The 22262-nt window shown below is 43.7% G+C and overlaps 1 protein-coding gene across 2 annotated transcripts in view; it reads left to right on the top strand.

Moving 5' to 3' along the window:
* MAP4K5 (mitogen-activated protein kinase kinase kinase kinase 5) overlaps positions 1-22262 on the top strand; it is a 144282-nt gene that overhangs the window by 47057 nt on the left and 74963 nt on the right. For both annotated transcript variants that reach the window (XM_040333686.1, XM_040333685.1), the window contains exon 2: positions 7174-7231. In XM_040333686.1, coding sequence (XP_040189620.1) covers positions 7174-7231 — 58 coding nt within the window. The remainder of the gene's footprint in view (positions 1-7173; positions 7232-22262) is intronic.

Below are 22262 nucleotides of genomic sequence, written 5' to 3'. Positions count from 1 at the left end.
GAAAAAGCTGACGCATCCACACATCCACACAGGCGATTGTTGCATGGAGGGATCTCCTCCACTAATGTATTCTGACAGCGAACCCCCCTCCCCCCCCCCCAAAACCAAGCAAATCAACGTCGCAGCTAATGACTGCCAACGTTGGTCAATGCTGGTTGTACAGCCGGTCTGTTCTACAGGTATGGGTACACATGTACCGAAATTCAGCCGGTTCAGCAGGAACTTCAATACCCAGCTTTACTCTACTTCCCCACATCGGCCCTTGTTTCCCCTCCCTTTGTTTTTCTTTTTATCCTGGTTTTCTCCTCCTCCCCAATTTTTTTTTCTCTCTCCCACTACTTACCCATCTTTCTTTACTTCCTTTTCTTTGTCTTTGAGGCCCTGGGTCATTTCCTCTCTTTCACTCACATATACTCTTTTCTGCTTTCTCTTCTCCTCCCTTTCTACTTGTCCCCCCCCCCTCACAGTATTCCTGCCCAATCCTCCTATCTCCTTCTTCTCTGGCCCTCTTACTCTTCTTTGGCCCTTTTCCTCCTTCACACCTTTCCCTACTCTCTTTCCGCTTCTACCCATTTCCTCCTCGCCCCCCCTACCCCATGTCTTTCATGTCATATACATCCCCTTCCTTTATATTTCCTCTCTCCTCTCTCCTCCTCTCTCCTCTCTCTCTCTCTCTCTCCTTAAAACGGTTGTATACCCGCGATAAATTTTGATTTTTTTTCACCTGAAAGGCAAAAGCCATAATGAGCTAGCTCATTATGAAATACTTACTTCGGAACGAGGTGAAGAGAACTTACCTGGTCCACGCCGAGCGAGATGTCATCTTGACTCGGCGTGTCTTCCGGGAGACTTCAAACCGGCAAGGTCCGGCGGCTGCCGGCCCTTTAGCCGAGGATCCCCGCTGCGCATGCACAGCTGCAATCAGCAGCGCATTGCGGGGGGAATATCTCCTAAACCGTACAGGTTTAGGAGATATTCTTTATACCTACAGGTAAGCCTTATTATTATAGGCTTACATGTAGGTAAAAGTTACAAAAACCCCTATACAACCACTTTAAAGCAGGTGCAATAACTTAAAAACCATTACATGGAGAAAGAAATGTGACGCACGCTTTGCCCACTATATACAAATGCATTTTTTTGTTTTCTGGTACGGTAATGATCAAGCCATACTTTCTGGAAGTCCTAAAACAATTGTGTGCCATGCCTCAGTGCTTATCACAGAGGTTTTATGTGATCCGTGATAAGCCTGTGGGCTTTTCTGTGTATGGTCACGTCTAGGTTGACTCTAAAGCAAGCCACACATTATATCATTTTCTTTCCTTCACCCCTGGGATTCTGGGATGTTTCCCAGCTGTCAGACCGCAATGATCACTGCTGGCATCGATTGCACAAACAAAAAAAAATACTACAGGCTGGTTGTACCCATATCGATCGATGGATTGACTTTGGGAAAACCAGCCTGTCCATAGATGAATCAAAATTTTGGTCCATCTTTGGCCAACCTAAGGTCTGTTTATGTTGCCGATGTTGGTAATCTGTGTGTCTGTTGATCCTGTACAATTTACATATTGGCACATGCAATTTTTTTTTTTTTTTTTTTACCACTTTGTACATGGTTTCTAGTAGATCTGATGGCTCATGTCTTCATCTACCTGTACCCCACGGCATTGGAAAATGGCCATTCTGTGCTCTGAGTCATGTTGGATTAATGAGTTGGGCCAAATCTTTTCATATACTGGCACTTGTAATTAAAACCTCACACTTAGTCTTAAAGTATAACTAAAGGCAAAACTTTTTTTTATTTAGCTTTGGATAGCATGCAGAGGGATTAGAACACCTGTCAGTTTTTATTGATGTCTGCGCCCCCGTTAAGGAGATTCAGACCAGGTTCACACTGGGTACGATTTGAGATGCGATTTCACATGTTGTCAAATCGCATCTCAAATCGGAGGCATTTGTCGGCAATGGCACCGTCCTAATCGGTGCGACGCCGCATCTGCGGCGCTGCACCGATTTCAAAAAGTAGTTCCTGTACTACTTTTTGCGATTTCGGGCCGCGATTTACATTGAACCCTGCACAGATGTCTCTTAAATCGCGGCCAAAATCGCCGCAAAATTGCGGTAAAATCGCGATTTTACCGCGATTTTGAATTCGCAGCAGTGTGAACCTAGGCTTAGACTCTGTTTGTCCCGTATACCATTATCATTTAAAGTGAAAGTAAAAGAAAATTCCAAATTTTGGGCTGTCCCAGGAAAAGTAATGGAGGGGAAATCCTACCATGGGGAAACTAGATTTGGTCACCTGGGGGGTCCCCAAGGCATTTCCTTAATTTTCCTCTCACTTCCTGTTTGGATATGGGACAGGAAGTAAAAGGAAATTTCTGGAATGGGACACAGATGGCGAAACAAAAATCTGACAGGGGTTATAACCCTCATTTACTCTATCCAAAATGAAGAATACATTTTTGCCTATAGTTCTACTTAACATTTTGTTGTTCACTGTAATAACTGGAAAGAGAGAAGATGGTGGATTACTTGGAAGGAATGACCATAAGTGTATCTCAGCCCAGGTTCACACTAGGTGTGAAATCGCATCTCAAATCGGCGGCAATGACACCGTCCTAATCGGTGCGACGCTGCATCTGCGGCGCTGCACCGATTTCAAAAAGTAGTTCCTGTACTACTTTTTGCGATTTCTGGCCGCGATTTACATAGACATCTGTGCAGAAACCCGCACAGATGTCTCTTAAATCGCGGCCGAAATCGGGACTGCCGGCGGGAGTGAAGCCGTGCGAGTTCAGCTGAACTCGCACGGCTTCACTCCCGCAACCCAGTGTGAACCAGGGCTTACAAACATTTGACATGACTTTTACTGCAGTGATGCATTAACATGTAAGTAAGTAAAAGAGAGCAAATGTGTTTGGAGCTTTGTGCAGAGAGGTGCTGTGCTTACGTGTAAAGACTAGTACACATGATCAGCAAATCAGATGGAAATTTTATTTTTAATCGATCAAACCATAACCTGATCTTTGGTGCACAGCTTTTGAGAGGCAGTCACGACAGTTAATCGGAAATTATCCGAAGGGACAAGAGCTAAAAAAAAAATCTTGTATGATACCAGATATCATTTCATTCATTTAATTGGTACAGTTTTTTTCTTTTGGTAAATATACTTAAAGGGGAAAAAAATGTTTCCCCATAAATAGCTTCTTTTACCTTAGTGCAGTCCTCCTTCACTTACCTCATCCTTCCATTTTGCTTTTAAATGTCCTTATTTCTTCTGAGAAATCCTCACTTCCTGTTCTTCTGTCTGTAACTCCACACAGTAATGCGAGGCTTTCTCCCTGGTGTGGTCTGCAAGTATGATGGGAGTCCTGGGGGTTCTATCCAATGTGAAAGAAGCCAAATTTAGTGTCCACGGGGTAAGCTGGAGATTAGGAGTATTTCCCTGGTGTGGAGTACTCTGAGGGCCCAGTGCCTCCTGACTGGAGCGTTGCTACCTGGCCTATTGTGTCTATGGGTTTGGGACCCCACTATGTGAGAATGACCATTAGTTCACAGTACAACTTGCTTTTATCTGCACCCCAACTCATGGGCTGTACTGTAAATTGGTAATTTTTTCTTCAAGTTTTTCACTACAGGATGGTAGGGTGTGGGTCTTTTGGGCCTACCCTGAAGTCCTAAGAGGAAATATGTGGCCCTGAGGTTCCTTCAGGAGAGCCCCTAGTCTAGTACTCCTTGGTTGGCTTCAGCTGATCACGAGGAGACTGGTTACATAGTTGGCCAGGTTAAAAAAAAGTCAATCTAGTTCAAACATAAAGCTACCGTATTTATCGCGGTATAACGCGCTCCCGCATATACCGCGCACCCCTAAAGTTGCCCCGAATCCTGTGGAAAAAAAGTTTTTTTTGTACTTAGTTTTGGTGTCTTGCGCGGCGTCCATCGGCGGCCTCGTCGGGTCCGGCGTCCGTCTGCGGCTTCGGGTGTCCTCTTCGTCGGGTCCGGCGTCCGTCTGCGGCTTCGGGTGTCCTCTTCGTCGGGTCCGGCGTCCTTCTGCGGCTTCGGGTGTCCTCTTCGTCGGGTCCGGCGTCCTTCTGCGGCTTCGGGTGTCCTCTTCGTCGGGTCCGGCGTCCGTCTGCGGCTTCGGGTGTCCTCTTCGTCGGGTCCGGCGTCCTTCTGCGGCGTCCTCCCCGCTCGTTTCCCACGCCGAGTTTGAATACTGCGCCGACATATACAGAGCGCAGTACACTCGTGTATTGTCGGGCAGGCTCGGCAACTCTCGCGCTGACGTCCTGTACATCCGGGACGTGAGCGCGGAAGGAGCCGAGACTGCCCGACTATACCCGAGTGTACTGCGCTCGGTATATGTCGGCGCAGTATTCAAACTCGGCGCGGGTATCGGCGTATACCGCGCACCCACGATTTTGCCCTTATTTTCAAAAAAGTGCGCGGTATACGCCGATAAATACGGTAAATAAATAAAAAATATCGTACAATCCCATATACACAATCCTTTACCCACAAGTTGATCCAGAGGAAGGCGAAAAACTCCAGTAGAGCATGATCCAATTTGCTACAGAAGGGGAATTTTTTTTTCCTGATCCCGCAAGAGGCTATCGGATTTTACCTGGATCAACATTACCTATAAATGTCCGTACCCAATTATGTACATTTAGGAAAGTATCCAGGCCTTTCGTAAAGCAATCTACTGAGCTGGCCAGAACCACCTCTGGAGGGAGTCTTTTCCACATTTTTACAGCTCTTACTGTGAAGAAACCTTTCCGTATTTGTGGGATGAAATCTCTTTTCCTCTAGGCGTAAAGAGTGCCCCCTTGTCCTCTTGTGATGACGGTAAAGGGGTCTGCCGGGCCTTTCGGCTAGGTGGACACGAGTGCCTCGAAGGAGCAAGAAAGGGTCCTTCCTCTTTGGGAGAGGACCATATGACACACCACAGTGCACTTTTTTGGTTTACGAACGGTGAAGTACAGTAAAGTCAGCTTGCTAACACATTCATTCTCAGCCTGTTTACTGGTGTGTTTGGGAAATTATCAGGAAGATGGAGCTAAATTTATAACAAAAAGCACTTCGCCCTGCTGATAAAAAACTTTTAAGGCTCCGTTCCCATCTTGGCATTTTTAGATCGCCGAGGTAGAAAATTCCTAGAGTTCAGCTTTGACTAGAACAACCTCTGATTAAATCTAATACTGCTTGTATACCCCTCCCAAACCTGTGTCAGTTGGATCAGTATGTGAAAAGACTGGTGCAAGACAGAATTGGCTTATCAAGCTCCAGTAGACTTCAACAAAATGGTGGCCGCCTCTGTGCAGACACCAACTTCCTGTTGCATAAATGTAAATGGATAAAAGATGTCTTTAGCTCCACTTGTAGAGAACTCCTCAGATGCGTTTTGCCCTATTTGGGGCTTAATTGTAGAGGTCCTTCTATGAGGTCTCTTCAGACTGTCTGCACTGTGCAGCAAGAACTGAGAGCAAAGAAAGTTTTCTGTTTATCAGTCAGTGTGATCTGTGTAAGGAGCCACTGTACTGCTCTGCAATCGTGTAATCGCTAAAGACCGCAGACTGCAAGAAGCAGACAAGTTCCTGCATGGGGTTAGCTAAGCCCTGCATCACAATTGATTGCTGACTTCCCATTGTGGCCTCTATGATTAAAGGGTCACTAAAGGATTTTTTTTTTTTTTAGCTAAATAGCTTCCTTTACCTTACTGCAGTCCTGGTTTCATGCCCTCATTGTTTGTTTTTGCTTTGATGTTACTGTAATTCCTCTCTGTTCTGGACACTTCCTGGTTGTCTGTTTCCTGATCACCACAGTACTGGGAGATTTCTCACTGTGGTGACTAATCAAGGAGGTGTGTCTAAAACCCCTCAGCACCAATCCAGTTTCGTTTTGAAAAACCTTCCCTGCCCTCTATTGGCTCTCTGGCTCTGTACATCATAGAACCAGGAATCAACAGCAAAAACGAAACTAAACTGTAGGTACATTATATGATTGGTTTTTATCTATTTTTAATAATTTTTAAAAGGAATCAGTTAACTATTATGTCTCTATACCCTGTAAACAGTCATTTCAGCATTTTTCCTTTAGTGACCCTTTTAAGCCCCGAAAAGGGCGAAACGCATCTATAGGTGCAGGAGTTCTCTATAGGTGGAGAACAAGAGCTGAAGCCATCTTTTGGCCATTTCATTTACATTTATGCAGTAGGGAGTTGATGTCTGTGTGCAGGTGGCCACCATTTTTTGGATACTTCAGTTTGAGACCATTACCGTATTTATCGCGGTATAACGCGCTCCCGCGTATACCGCGCACCCCTAAAGTGGCCCCGAATCCTGTGGAAAAAAAGTTTATTTTGTACTTACAGTTTTGGTGTCTTGCGCGGCGGCCTCGTCGGGTCCGGCGTCCTTCTGCGGCTTCTGGTGTCCTCTTCGTCGGGTACGGGGTCCGTCTGCGGGCTTCGGGTGTCCTCTTCGTCGGGTCCGGCGTCCTTCTGCGGCGTCCTCGGGTCCTCCCCGCTCGTTTCCCGCGCCGAGTTTGAATACTGCGCCGACATAAACAGAGCGCAGTACACTCGTGTATTTTCGGGCAGGCTCGGCAACACTCGCGCTCACGTCCTGTACGTCCAGGACGTGAGCGCGGAAGGAGCCGAGACTGGCCGACTATACACAAGTGTACTGCGCTCGGTATATGTCGGCGCAGTATTCAAAACTCGGCGCGGGTATTGGCGTATACCGCGCACCAACGATTTTGCCCTGATTTTCAGGGCAAAAAAGTGCGCGGTATACGTCGATTAATACGGTATATATTTTTCCTGCCCCAGCCTGCCCATGGCATGACAGTTCTGTATCTGTGTTATGTATATTCATTACAATTTTTATCAGGAGAGTTTGGGGTGGTAAAAGTACTTTTTGCTCTGTATTCAGTTCCATTATAATCCATATCTGGGCGGCATTGTGTGTGTGTGTGTGTGTGTGTGTGTGTGTGTGTGTGTGTGTTTTTTTTTTTGTTTTGTTTGTTTTTATTTCCCCAAAGGTCTGCTTTAAATATTACCGTTTTTCATTTATTGTCCAGGTGAGTCTCTGGAGTAGAAATTTATTTTTAGTGTGTTTTCCCGGAATTGGTTGAGTAACCAGAATATTATGTGTGTTTTGTTTCCAGGCTAGAAATCTACAGACGGGAGAGCTGGCCGCAGTGAAGATTATTAAGCTGGAGCCTGGTGAGTTGACGCTGCGTTATTCTGCACGCTTTCCCGTGAATGGTTAATGTGTCGCTGTGCAGAGTTTCATTATCCTGTGTCTTCAGCATGTTCGTGGTTTCCTTGCAGGAAGTGTTTAAACAGCTCTGAGACATCAATCTTGTGAAAGCACCATGGGGTTAAAGCCAAGAGTGTTTCGCCTTAAATTTGTTACCTACCACTACCTTATTTCATTTTATTTTAGAACAATGGACCTAATGATGTAAATACTATGTTATCATATGCAGATTTACCAAGCAACTTTACAGAACTAGCTACTTACTTCTGTTTTTGATTCCCATGTGTTTTGAGAGCAGTCACTGCAGGTCCAGTCCAAGTTTGAGTTGCTTAAAGCGGAGCTCCACCCTAAAGTGGAACTTGCGCTGATTGGAACCCTCCCCCCTCCGGTGTCACATTTGACACCTTTTCCGGCCACGGGCAAAAGACGGGCATTGCATCACATCCTGTCGCCCCCCTGTTGTGTGCTGGGAACACTCGGCTCCCAGCATACAGCGGGAGCCAATCGGCGGGCGCAGCGCGACTCGCGCATGCGCCGTAAAGAACCAGGCAGTGAAGCCGGAGCGCTTCACTTCCTGGTTCCCTCACAGTGGATGGCGGGGGGGCAGCAGAGTGACGAGCGATCGCTCGTCCTCTGCTGCGGACGGCGCTGGACTCCAGGACAGGTAAGTGTCCTAATATTAAAAGTTAGCAGCTGCAGTATTTGTAGCTGCTGGCTTTTAATATTTTTTTTTGGCCGGACATCCGCTTTAAGTTTAGACTGTCTGTGTCTGCAACAAGGACTGCGCAAGTAATGCCTCGTACACACGACCATTTTTTCCGACGGGAAAACTGCTATGAGAGCTTTTCGTCAGGAAGACTGCGATGTACCAGTCACCTGGCTGCAATATACTGGTTGCTCACCCCTGGTTTACGGACATGTCAGGATAGCTCTCAAATCACGGGAGAAAAAAGTCAGATGTATTAGGTCTATATTTTCATATTTCTTGGTATCTGTGGAGAAAGTGAATCTTTCTCATATGTTCTACCTGTGATATGCTTTCTGTGTAGCCCCCCCCCCCCCTTTTTTTTTTGGTGTATAATTATCTTTTCCCCCCCTTTTCATGATTTTACCCTTTACCGTGTTCCTTTTTGTTTCTGCCTACTTTTTTCAAATTTTCTCGGTTCTCTTTTTTGATATGTACACAGATCAGAGTGGAGAGGGAAATGGAAAATAAATGGAGACAAATGTTCTATATCTGATAGTATGTGTTACCAGGGAGGAGGGGCTGCCGCTGTGTCCCCAGAGCTACATCCTGTAGGTGACCAGCATTGGCAAGCTTCCCTCCCACAACCTAATTCTCCGAGCTCCCCGGCATCTGTACTGCTGGCAAATGACGCTACAGGGTACACTGCCCGGTGCTCAGCAGCTTGAGCAAAGCTTGCTGCCCGCAGTCCCCTGCTCTGCCCACTCTACAAGCCGCCATGATAACGGTTTCTTCTGCTGCAGACTAGCTGTGAAAGGAACCGCTCAGCACTGCGCATTTAACTGAACTGCTGCTCTGCCAGCGCTATGTGGAGTCACTTTGCCAGCTGTCCTGGATTGGGAGTCAATAAGGATACTGAATACGATGAGATCTGAGAACTGCTGTATGCCGATTTCCTCTGCAACCAGAAAACCTGCAGGTTTTCAGCACTTATCATTTGCATGTTCTGCCCTGAGACGGCTCAGATACTCTTGATATCTCCTTGTCAGCAAACTATTAAAAATATATGATCTGTACATACTATTTGCCAGTGTCCTACCCTCTGCACGCCTCTCCTCTATGTACAGCACCACCTCAAACCCTCCGCACTTGTCCCCTATACCTACTGCCCTATGTCAAACCTTCCACACTCCTCTTTTACACATACTTTACCATGACAGACTCTCCACGCTCCTCTCTTGTATATAGTACATGCTGTCGTGCCCTCCTCAACATACAGGTCCATGTCCGACCATCTGCTTTCCTCTCCTGCACATTATGCCGCATGCCAGACCATCTTTACTTTCCTGCACATACTTCCCAATGCCAGACCTTCCATACTCCTCTGCACATACTGAGCTGTTAGAGTAATTGCACTCTTCTACTGCACATACCACCCCATGGCAGGCCTTCCATACTCCTCTTTGCACATACTGGTCTATGTCGGACCATCTGCTTTCCTCTCCTGCACATACCACCCCATGCCAGACCTTCCATACTCCTCTCTTTTACATACTGTTTGCTGTCATACATTCTGCACTTCCCTCTTCTACAGAATATCCAACATCAGACCCTCCACATTCCTCTCCTGCACATATTGCCATATATAACACTTCTTTGAGGTTTTTCGCAATCTCCCCAACCTTGCTTGTTCTGAAATGGGCACATGTCTGCTAGTGTGACTAATGCTGAAGCAGAGGTCACATTGTTCTGGGGAGTGATACTTGACATTTTCCTGTATTCTGATATTTTTGTTATATGCCCTTAATTATGGCTTCCTCTTTATAAAAAAAAAACGAAAAAAAAAAAAACGAAACGGTTTTCTGCAGAGATCAGTGAAGTGTGTTGTGTTCTTGTGTTTGTACTTTCACCACGATCCCTTGTGTGAGAACCGTCACCTGTGTGTTCAGGAAGGCAGCTGATTGTTTTGTGCTGTTGATTGATTCCTTCTATGTTGTACCCTCCAGTGATCACATTTTGAGTCAAGTCAGTTTTGCCATTTTTATTTTTTATTTTTTTATTTTTTTACATGCAAGTTTTTTAAGATCTGATGGCAGCTCTTCTTTTATTAAACAACCTGCTATAAACATTAAAGTGGAACTAAAAACTTTTTTTACATTTGGGATAGAGTAAGGGAGGGTTATCTCTCCTGTAAGGTTTATTTTTGCCATCTGTGACTCATTGAGGAGATTGCTCTTCACTTCCTGTCCCATAACCAAAACAGGAAGTGGGCGAAAATGGGGTAAAGGGGTTACAACCACTTTAAGATCACTAAGTGTTATTTCTGTATCCTGCTCCCTTCCTCTGTTATCAGCATGAATCGCTTCTGACAAGTTTTCCTGACACCAAGAGAAAAAAAGGTGACACGGGAGGGATCTCCACTTTACTGACAGCCTTGGCTTTGTTCCTGTGTGAAGGGGGGTGTGTCCCCCCCCCCAATCAGCTTTCAGAGCTCTCCTCACTGCAACGCTGTATCCTGGCCCAGGCCTAGGGCAGCACGGAAAGAGTCCCCGCCGGCTTGCGCTACACTGTTAGTGTCACCCAAGCAGCTTCTAATTTTGACTGTCCTATCATCCTGGACCACAAACCTTCCTCACTGTGCTATAGGTTTTCTGCTGCACCATTGGCATGGTTATATCTTATTGCCCCTGTCAGTTTATTTTTTTACCATCCCTGTCCCATTGCAGAGATTTCCCTTCACTTCCTGCCCCATAGCCAAACAGGAAGTGAGAGGAAATCTATGCAAATTAAGGGAATCCAATGCCCCCCACCCAGGCCCTAAGAATTAGTGTCCCCACTCAAAAATGTCAGGGTGATGCTTAAACGGAAAGGGGTGTGGCCTTGACAGGAAGGGGTGGGCCATATTTAAATTAGGGGGTGCACACGTCGGGCAGCACAAAATCTAAATACACCACTGCCTCACTGAGCTCTGCAGAGTACAATTTCAGCTCTCTGCCCTCTTTGTTTTGTGACAGCTCAGACAAGCTTTGTACATCCTGTAATTTGACTGGAGGTAGAAAAGAGAAGACTGTAGATAAACGGGTACAACTTATGTAGGAGGATTTGTTTAATCCCTGTGCATCACTTGAGGTCAGTCACTTTACTGGGTATATGCAAGGGCTTACTACCACGTAAATGACCACTAGAGACATGCTGATTGCCTGTGTCTGCTTGCTTGTCCGGTGATCCTGGTGGAGCTGCGGCAGACACGTGCAATTTAAAACAACCGTACCTACAGCCAAAAGTTTTTTTTATTTTGCCTCCTCATCACTCACTGAAGCGCTGGGCTCTGGAGGAGCGGGAGTGGCCGGCTTAGGTACTCAGCGGCTTGGGTGTCGGTCCAGGCATGTGGAGGGGATCCCGACTCCATTGTCGATCTTGCCCGAGCCTGGACCAGCTCTTTGACATCAGCCAACAGCGGGCTTCAGACCGGTGTCTGCTAAAAACGAACTGCACTCCTGTGATCTACAGAAGCACATCCAAAGCCTCCTTTAAGATTCAGAGGTGAGTAAAGTTTCCTGTAGCCATTGTTTGTCAGAAAAATACAGCTTTTCTTTTTCTTTTTTGCATCTACACAGTTTAAGGTGTCTTGAGTGTCGCCTTCCACCCCTGAGACCAAAGTGTTCCCTGCAAACACGTGAAGAGCAGTGAGCCATGCTCGTGTGTCATTGATGCCTTCCATCTCCTTGTTTTCCAGGATGTGTTGTGTGTAAATGTGTGCAGGGTGTATCCGCACTGATCCGGACGTGTGATTTGTGGACAATAGGTAGACTGGTATCACTAGGAGGCCCTGGTGGTTTCATGTAACCATCACCGCATGACATCACCATCTTCCACCCTGCTGGCAGGCTGACAGAGCATGTCTCTATAGCCAAAAGGCTTCAAATTCCACTTTGGCAAATGTCCCTTTAGTCTTCTGGCGGCGAGGAAAAAAAAATGTAGGAGGCGTGAATAAGTTTGCAAAAACTTTATAAGGACTTTAATAAATAGAAAAAAGCTACTTAAGTGTCAAAAGCACCTCCACCTGTCACTAAGATTAACTTTATTTTTGAGCCACTGACGGGACTGTAAACCTAGAATTTTTACTTAATATTTTATGTTTAACCCCTTGAATTAAAGCTGAAAGTCTGCACTTCAAATTCATTGGGATTGTTTTGTTTTAATTTTATTCTGGTGGCATACAGAGCCAAAAATATGAAAATTGTGCCCTTGTCCAAACATTTATGGACCGAACTGTGTATATAAAGAAATGCTATGGAGAAATGATCGGTGGAAAACGAGTAATGGATACGTCTCCAGGCATCTCATATGCATAGTGGATAAACTAATCCTAATTATTTGGCCATAGGAGTGTCTATAGCTAAAAATGAAATAATTGTGCGAGATGTAAGGCCATCATGCTGGAAGATAAAAAGCGCACTTAAATCGAGGAACCTCAGAGTAATTAACCACTTAACCCCCGGACCATATTGCTGCCCAAAGACCAGAGCACTTTTTGCAATTCGGGACTGCGTCGCTTTAACGGACAATTGCGCGTTCGTGCGACGTGGCTTCCAAACAAAATTGGCGTCCTTTTTTCCCCACAAATAGAGCTTTCTTTTGGTGGCATTTGATCACCTCTGCGTTTTTTTTATTTTTTGCGCTGTAAACAAAAATAGAGAGACAATTTTGAAAAAAATGAATATTTTTTACTTTTTGCTGTAATAAATATCCCCCAAAAATATATCAAAATACTTTTTTTTCCCTCAGTTTAGGCCGATACGTATTCTTCTACATATTTTTCGTTAAAAAAAAATCGCAATAAGCGTTTATTGATTGGTTTGCGCAAAAGTTATAGCGTTTACAAAATAGGGGGTATTTTTATGGCATTTTTATTAATATATTTTTTTTACTAGTAATGGCGGCGATCAGCTATTTTTTTTCGGTACTGCGACATTATGGCGGACACTTCGGACACATTTTTGGGACCATTGGCATTTATATAGCGATCAGTGCTTTAAAAATGCATTGGATTACTATAAAAATGCCACTGGCAGTGAATGGATTAACACTAGGGGGCGGGGAAGGGGTTAAGTATGTCCCTGTGTGTGTTCTTACTGTGGGGGCCTCACTAGGGGAAATCACTGATCTTCTGTTCATACGTTGTATGAACAGAAGATCAGCATTTCCCCAGGTGACAGGACCGGGAGCTGTGTGTTTACCCCGCGCGACCCTAGTATCCTGCGAGAGAGCCGACGTAGAGCTACGGGCTCTCGCGCAGGGGAGCCAACCTGCCGCCGTAGAATGACGGCGGCAAGTAGTTAAAGGGGAACGCTGCTTTCTTGGGGGGGGAATAAAAGCATATATATATATATATATATAGGCAAACGATTACAACACATGTCATATTGTAATTGAATGTTATTAAAAATTCCCCTTTTTCCTTTTCAATCTACAGCCCTGTAATTTTCTGTAAAATGCAATATGGCTACCTGGAGGTGTTCTGTATACAGACTGTCCCCCAGAAACATAATTTTCATTTCATTTTTGGTGATTTACTCTCAAAGGAAAATCACATCTAAAGGGATGCAGGCCCTGCAATTTTCCCTTATTAGAGCCTTGACGGTGCAGCAGCTGGTTGAGAATTAAGAAACCACTCCTATTAGATTAACTTTCCACGTGGACACAAACACAGAGGGATTTCTTCAGAATAACAAAAGTTAGGAATCTGAAGTTTGTTCAAATCTTTGCAGTGTACATAGATCACCCAGGGAGAAGTGCTTTTTTTTTCTCAACAAAAGTGGAGCTACACTTCTATTGCCGAAAGGAATCGTGGGGGATCTGGATGGGTCCATACAGGCTAGTAGAAAGTCCTAATCCATGGGTCTTCAAACTACGGCCCTCCAGCTGTTGCAGAACTACACCTCCCATGAGGCATTGTGAGACTTTGACATTCACAGACATGACTAGGCATGATGGGAATTGTAGTTCCTGAACATCTGGAGGGCCATAGTTTGAGGACCCCTGTATCGGACCAAGTTCATGATCCAGCTGATAGTTTGAAACATTGTCCATTGCTGATCTACAAATATTGAATGTAGCTTTATGGATCCAGCGGCAGGGAATTGTATCGTTTAGTCCATCATAACGCAGCAGATTCCATCGGCATAGACTTGCAAGATACTAATTAAAGCGGAGGTTCACCCAAAAACCTTTTTTTTTAACATTAGATTGAGGCTCGTTTTGTCAAGGGGAATCGGGTGTTTTTTTTTTTTTACAATCAAAGCAGTACTTTCCGTTTTAGAGAGCGATCTTCTCCGCCGCTTCCGGGTATGGGCTGCGGGAGTGGGCGTTCCTACTTGATTGACAGGCTTCCGACGGTCGCATACATCGCGTCCCGATTTTCCGAAAGTAGCCGAACGTCGGTGCACAGGCGCCGTATAGAGCCGCAGCCTGTCAATCAAATAGGAACGCCCAGTCCTGAAGACCATACCCGGAAGCGGCGGAGAAGATCGCTCTCTAAAACGGTAAGTACAGCTTCGATTTTAAAAAAACTACCCGATTCCCCTTCACAAAATGAGCATCAATCTAATGTTAAAAAATTTTTTCGGGTGAACTCCCGCTTTAAGGGAACACGATCTGCTGATTGAAACGTTGTTGTTCTTGGTACACAGATAATAAAGTGTAGCCTGAAGGATCCAATGGCAGGGATCCTGTCACTTAGTCCATCAAACCACAACAGATTCCATAGGGATAGTTAGGGGTATCAGAGTAAAGGGGGCTAAATAAAAATTTACGCCACTCTTTTCACATACCGGTATTTATTTGTAAAGAATATTGAAAACCATTTATCATTTTCCTTCCACTTATCAATTATGTGCCACTTTGTGTTGGTCTATCACATAAAATCCCAATAAAATACATTTGTTTTTGTTCATAACATGACAAAATGTGGAAAATTTCAAGGGGTATGAATATTTTTTTCAAGGCACTGTAATGCTCTATATTGGATCTGGGGAATAAGGTTGGGGAATGGAGTATATTTGACTTGCTATATTGGTTACATTATGTTGCCTTTGTGTCCTGACTGTTTTGGTTTTAGTGGTAAGAACATTGTTAGTCTTAGTGATGGGTGGAGGTGTTGGTGACACTTTTTTCTGTGCTACTTTTTTTCTTCTATTTATATGTCTTAATTTTTTTTTACAAATTACCGTTTGAGGTTGCATTTAATAGCTACTTGTGTAGGGTTTCTTTACCCTACATTTTTTTTGTTGCCGTTTAAGCTGGGTATGTTGACCCACACCAATATGGTGCAATAATAGAATTCTATAATGCGGTCTCCCTCTAATTGGTGTCATCCTTGTTTTGATGATGCCACACTTGGGTCACGCCTTTTCTAGTCTTCTGTCTTCCTCTTTCATTTATTTTATTTATTTATTTTATTTAGCTGCGCTCTGTGTAGTATTGCCTGTCTGCTCTTCACATCACGGTGAAGTTGGAATGTAATAACAGTCTGATAATTAATTTGTTCTTTTGTCGTCACGCCATATGTTTCTGAATTGTGTCCCTTTTAGAAAACGCTTTACTCTGATCTCCTCCGTCTTTGTACAGCTCTAACCCTTGTTGTCTACTTTATTACATCTTTTACTATATGTGGTTCTGTTGACTTTACTCTGTGATTCTTGAAGAGCATTCTATCACTTGCTCCTTCTTGCTGAGCATTTTCCATCTGCACATTCTTTCTGTCTTCTCTCCTCTCCTTTGTACTCTCTCTTTGCTCTCCTCTGCTGTGCATTCTTTCTCTTTGCTGTCTTGTGCTGTGTATTGTTCTCCCTCCTGTCTTGTGATGTTTTTTCCTCTGCTGTGATGTGTTTTTATAAAAAAAAAAAAAAAGTTTCCCCTGCTTCCCCATGTTTTGCGTTCTTGCTCCTTGCACTCTCATGCTGTGCACTGTTCCCCACTGTCCCATTCTTCCTTCTGTGCTCTACATTCATTAGTAGGAATGCTCAATAGCATTCCCAGTATTGTTGTTTGTTTTTTATTATTAGTGGGAATGCTAAATAGCATTCCCAGTATTTTTATTTGTTTTTTATTATTCTTTTTATTTTTAATTTTATTCCGTACGTTTTTGGCTCTGCGTAACTTCTGCATACTTTCAGCTATTGAAACCATTCAACTTTTAAAATGTCCAGCTCGTTCAGCTAATGATGGGACTTCTTCAACTTTTTTTGTACTATTTATACTTTTTAAAATATTAAGCTTTTAGACACTTTTTTTTTTTAAACATTGAAGTCAATGAGCACATGCTTCAAATCCTTAAAACAGTCTTCCGCTATCAAAAGTTTCAGCTCCTTCATACTTTTACCTACAGACACCATCTTTTCAGTTTGATATCTTTTACAGTTTGTGTGAAAACCTGTTTTAAGTTTTTAGTAATTTTTTTCAGGAAATTTTATCGATTAAACAGAGTTTCTATGAATAAAGGAATGAATGAATGAATGACAAATGTATATAGCGCGGCACATGTGAACTAAATCGCCTCTGGGCGCTTGTTGTTCCTGTCTCTTTTGATATCAAAAGAGATGAGTCTTGACCTTTCTCCTGAACGCTAACTGGTTTTCCTCCAACCGAATGCTGGTTGGTAAAGCGTTCCATAGTCTGGGACCCTGGACCGCGAATCTTCTTTCTCCTTTGGACTTGTAATTGGCTTTCGGTATCTGGAGCAGATTTTGGTTGGTGGATCGCAGAACGCGATTGGGGTTGTGAGCTTTTATTTTTTCGCATTGATAACGGGGAGCATTCCCATGGATACATCTATGTGTTAGACAGAGTGTTTTAAAAACAATTCTGTCTTTTACTGGCAACCAATGAAGAGTTCTCAGCGAAGGTGAGATTGATTCCCAGGGTTTGTTCCCAGTCACTAGTCTGGCGTCCGTATTTTGAACGACTTGCAGACGAGCGATTTGGTACTTTGGGATTCCGAGGTAAAGGGCGTTTGCATAGTCCAATCTTGAGTTTACAATAGCTCCCACCACGGCCGCTATGTCTTCTTTGGGAATAAAAGGAGTAAGTTTGCGTAGTAGACGCAGCAGATGGTGAGATCCGCTGACTACTGACCCTATTTGTGCGTCCATTGTCATGTAGGAGTCGAAGATGACCCCGAGACTTTTGACTTTGGCGCTAGGGGGTGATGATTTTGCACAGAATGGGCGGGGGTATCCAAGTTGTTGCAGGTTGATTTATACGCTTGGCGTGAAACAGGAGAAGTTCTGTTTTCGCTCCGTTGAGTTTAAGATATGGGGCAGGTTAGAGTGGATGATGTCCTCACTACAGCACAGAGCTTTAAAAAAATTATATTTATAGAGAAGGAACAAATTGCTCTCACGCCCACAAGATCTACTTGTCATATACAATTTATACATCAAGACGTATGTATTTTTGTCTAGTTTTGGGCAATGTGCTCAGTTTTGTGATACACCTTTTACTTTTGGCTGGTTGAGCTTCCAAATGACAAGAGTTCTACACTTTCTTCCATTGACTGTCTTGTATAAAATTCTTCAGATTTAGACATTAATGGCTGTGTGTTGAGTTATTTTGAGGGGATGGCAAATTGACACTGTTATACAAGCTGTACACTCACTACTTTAAATTGTAGCAAAGTGTCATTTCTACAGTGTTGTCACATGAAAAAAGATTTACACAAATGCGAGGGTTATACTTTTGTGACATACTGTATGTGATCTCCCACACACGGAGGGGTGTACTTACTTTTATGAGATGCTGTATATATTTGTTGTGGTCTATAAGTGGTTTCATCACACATGGCGTGTGCTGAGGTCTGCAGCAATAAAGGATTTATGTATTTGAAACTTTAATGTAACTCTAGATAGTTGGGGGGGGGTGGTGTAACATTCCCGCTGGGTGGAGTATGCATTCCCCTTACTTTCAATATCGCCCCAATCGAGGCGTGATTTTGCCACGATTGTCACCTGACAAATCGCAGGACTGCTTTTAGGAATCGGGCGTCCCATCATTTTGTTTGAGTGATTTGTCAGGTGACAATATTGTCCCATGATTGGGTTGTCATTGAAAGTAACGGGATCCCTAGCATGTCGCACGTTTTGCGGCAATTCAGGAAATTGCAGTAATTCCACCCGCGATCCGGAGGTCCAAATTTAACCTTTTTGGTACCATAAATGGGGCAACCTGTACACACTGATACTTCTCTTAGTGTGTGATCCTAGGGCGTCCACATCCCATTGGACTTAGCCCTATTTCAGGTTATCCTACATATACCTGTTTATACTATCCTAGCAGCGCCATCATCCCTTCTGTTTTCCATTTTTTTCGGTCTCTTACTTGGGACCTCATAGGGAGGCAGCAGCTCTATTCGTCCTAAGCGCGGATTTCCCTATTATTCTTTTACTGAGCTAGACAGAACCAGCTCTAGAGGGAGTCTATTCCACATTTTCACAGCTCTTACTGTGAATAAACCTTTCAGTATTTGGAGATGAAATCTCTTTTCCTCTAGACGTAAAGAGTCCCTCTTGTCCTCTGCAAAGACCTCAAGGTTCACTATATGGACCTCTTATATATTTGTACATGTTGATCATATCCCCCCCCCCCATTCTCCTCTTCTCAAGAGTGAATCAATTCAGTTCCTCTAATCTTTCCTCATAGCTGAGCTCCTCCATGCCTCTTATCAGTTTGGTTGCCCTTCTCTGCACTTTCTCCAGTTCTCTGATATCCTTTTTGAGAACTGGTGCCCAAAACTGAACTGCATATTCCAGATGAGGTCTTACTAATGATGTGTATAGGGGGGCACAATGATATCTCTCTCTCTCTCTGGAGTCCATACCTCTCTTAATACAAGAAAGGACTTTGCTCACTTTGGAAACCGCAGCTTGGCATTGCATGCCATTATTGAGCTTATAATCTACCAAAACCCCCCAGATCCTTCTCCACTACAGATCCCCCCAGTTGTACACCTCCTAGTATGTATGATGCATGACTATTCTTAGCCCCCAAGTGCATAACTTTACATTTATCTACATTAAACCTCATCTGCCACTTAGTCGCCCAATTAGACAGAGCATTAAGGTCTGAGTGTCTCCATTCACTCCCTCTCAAGTACTTGTATAAAGATGGCCATACACTATGCAATCTGTACAATTTCCTTCAGATTTACCAGAATTATGGAATAGGAGGACCCACCTGAACAATCAATTCAATTTGTATCAAATTGGTCAAATCAGACAGGCCCTTGTACTACATAGCTGCTAGGAGATCGAAATGAGATGTGGGTGGAAGGTGTGGTCTAGAGCTATGAAAACACCCAATCACACCCTCTCCTGTGATGCAACAAGGAAATAAGACTTCTTGAAGATGACCTACAGGAAGTGAATGCTGAGCGGTGATCTACAGGAAGTGATGGAATCTAAAAATCGTTTAAATCACTTCAATACCGGGCACTTTTACCCCCCTCCTGCGCAGGCCAATTTTCAGCTGTCAGCGCTGTCGCACTTTGGATGACAATTGCACGGTCATGCAACACTACTCAAACTTAATTTTTATCATCTTGTTCAAAGAGCTTTCTTTTTGGTAGTAAGTCTTTAACATTTAACATTTTTATTAAATAATCAACACTGGGTTTTAAATTTTTTTGCTATATTAACCACTTGCCGCCAAATCGCGTACCTGTACATCATTTCACGCTTCAAGGGATTGTACCCCAGTACCGTGTGTTTTTTTTTTTTTTTTTTTTTTTTTAGAGCCAATGGTCAACTCTCTTGTAATAACAACTGATGCGGCTAAGCAGCTTGGCTGTTATTGCAAGCAGTGAGGTCTCGTATATGGTAACGTCATGATATCACTTCCAGTTTACTCAGGAGCCAACGGCACCAGTTTTCAAAAGTATTCAAAAATGCAGATCTTGCCATTTTGAATACTTTCAAGTGCGGAGGAGGGGTTTGGGGTCTTGGAGCACAGACCCCTCCATGAAGAGTACATGTCGCTGCCTATTACTGTCACAAGTGATGTTTACATTCCTTGTGACGGCAAGAAAAGTAATAAAAAATAAAGGGACAGTGTAAAAATCTGCCCCATCCCTCCGTGCCTGCGTGCAGAAGCAAACGCATACATAAGTCGTGCCCGCAAATGTAAACTGTGTTCAAACCATACATGTGAGGTATTGCCGCGATCGCTGTACAAAGAGGCAGAACAGGGATCGCTCTATGTAAACAAGGCAAATCCCCTTTCTGACCGTACAGAGAGATCATCTGTTCCTAGTCATTGGGAACAGCGATCTCTGTGTACTCCCCGTCAGTCCTTTCTCCACAGTTAGAAAGCACCTCTGTAGGGCACAGTTAACCCTTTGATTGCCCTTGGTGTTAACCCCTTCCCAGACAGTGTCAGTACAGTGATCAGTTACTTTTTTTTTTTTTTTTTAGCACTGATCACTGTTTTGGTGTCACTGGTCCTCTGATTTTCGCAGTAAAAATTGCTGAGATCCACCATTACTAGTAAAAACAATAAAAAAAAAATGAAAGTCCCGAAATCATTACTCTACTTTTTAGGGTTGTCCCGATACCACTTTTTTAGGACCGAGTACAAGTACCGATACTTTTTTTCAAGTAGTCGCCGATACCGAATACCGATACTTTTTTTTAATGTCATGTGACCGTTTTCAAACCACAATACAGACCAAAGATATTTTCTTTAGAATTATGAAGAACTGGTACATCATGGTGTGGGGCTGTTTTTTAGCATACGGTACTGGAAAACTACATATCATTGAAGGAGTGATCACTGTCAGTGCAGCTCATCGGTGCCAGTGCCCAAAAGTGCAGCTAGCCAGTGCCAGCTATCAGTGCAGATCAGTGCAGGGAGGCAGCTTATTAGTGCATCTCATCAGTGCCACCCAATCAATGCCAGTGCCACCTATCAGTGCCATCCATTTATGAGTGCCATTCAATCAATGCCAGTGCCACCTATCAGTGCCATCCAATGGTGCCATCCAATTTGTGTTCGATGTCACAAAAAAAAAAAAAGTATTCTATTTTGGTATCGGGAGTATTTGCGCGAGTACGAGTACTAGCGCAAATACTCGGTATCGGTACCGATACCGATATCGGTATCTGGACAACCCTACTACTTTTTAAACAATAACCTTTACGCAAACCAATTAATATACTCTTATTGGGATATTTTCTTTTTACCAAAAATACGTAACAGAATACATATTGGCCTAAATTGATGAAGACTTTTTTTTTTTTACTTTTTTTTCTCTGGATATATATTTTTTTTCCAAATATTACCCTTTTTTGTTGTGCAGAAAATAAAAACTACAGAGGTGATCAAATATCACCCAAAGAAAGCTCCATTTGTGGGGAAAAAGGACATCATTTTTTTGGGGGTACAGCGTTGCACGACCGTGCAATTGTCGGTTAAAGTATGGTCGCATGGTCATCCGGGGGGGGGGGGGGGTTTAAATCTTCTGGTCCTTAAGTGGTTAAAATAAAATGCTGTCAGGTTAGGAGATTATGTTAAAGACCAAGTTACAGGCTGGCCATACATTGTACAATTTTTCTTTTTAGATTTACCAAAACCATATAATATGAGGTCATTCCCAAACTGCCCTTTTAATTTGTATGCCGTCAGGCAGGCCCTGGTACTATATAGTTAAAGGTAAATCTAAAGGAAATAAGAAAATCTAATGTATGGCCAGCTTTAAACTGCCAACAAGTTATAAGCGAGTGCTGCAAGAGTGAGAACAATGCAAGCTTTATTCAACACTGCCTGTTAAACAAGGAGAATCATACATGTTCCAAACTAACCCAGGACAATACTGTATTACCACTTCCTGTTGGAAAGCCGTCCTTAGGTTGAAGTGGTGAAATCTGGATGATGCCTGCAGCTACAGATATCTCATGAGCCACCGGTGCCCCCTGTGCAATCGGGGGGACCCAGAAAAACAATCCGGCGACACCGGATTATTATAGAGCTGGCCATGGCCTGAATGGTCCTCAGCCATTTCTATGATCCTGGGAAGTCTTTAAGTATGAGTCCTTTATGATGGCAAAGCGACACGGGTAGTTTGCATTTAGTGAATATGCACCAGGTAATTTTCTACTCCCGCTGGCCACAGTCTGGCCCCCCTAAAGTTTGAGGGCAGTAAACTGGCACTTTGTTTGGAGACCCCTGGTTTAAAGGATGCCATGACAGAAAAAAAATAAAAATAAACGCTGGTCTGACTCTTTGCACAGTAATGAGGATTATTGTCATTGTCGCCT

The sequence above is a fragment of the Rana temporaria genome, chromosome 13 (genome assembly GCF_905171775.1).
Source record: "Rana temporaria chromosome 13, aRanTem1.1, whole genome shotgun sequence".
NCBI lineage: Eukaryota > Metazoa > Chordata > Amphibia > Anura > Ranidae > Rana > Rana temporaria.
Note: the sequence above shows the minus strand (reverse complement) of the source record. Positions and strands in the feature narration are given on the sequence as shown.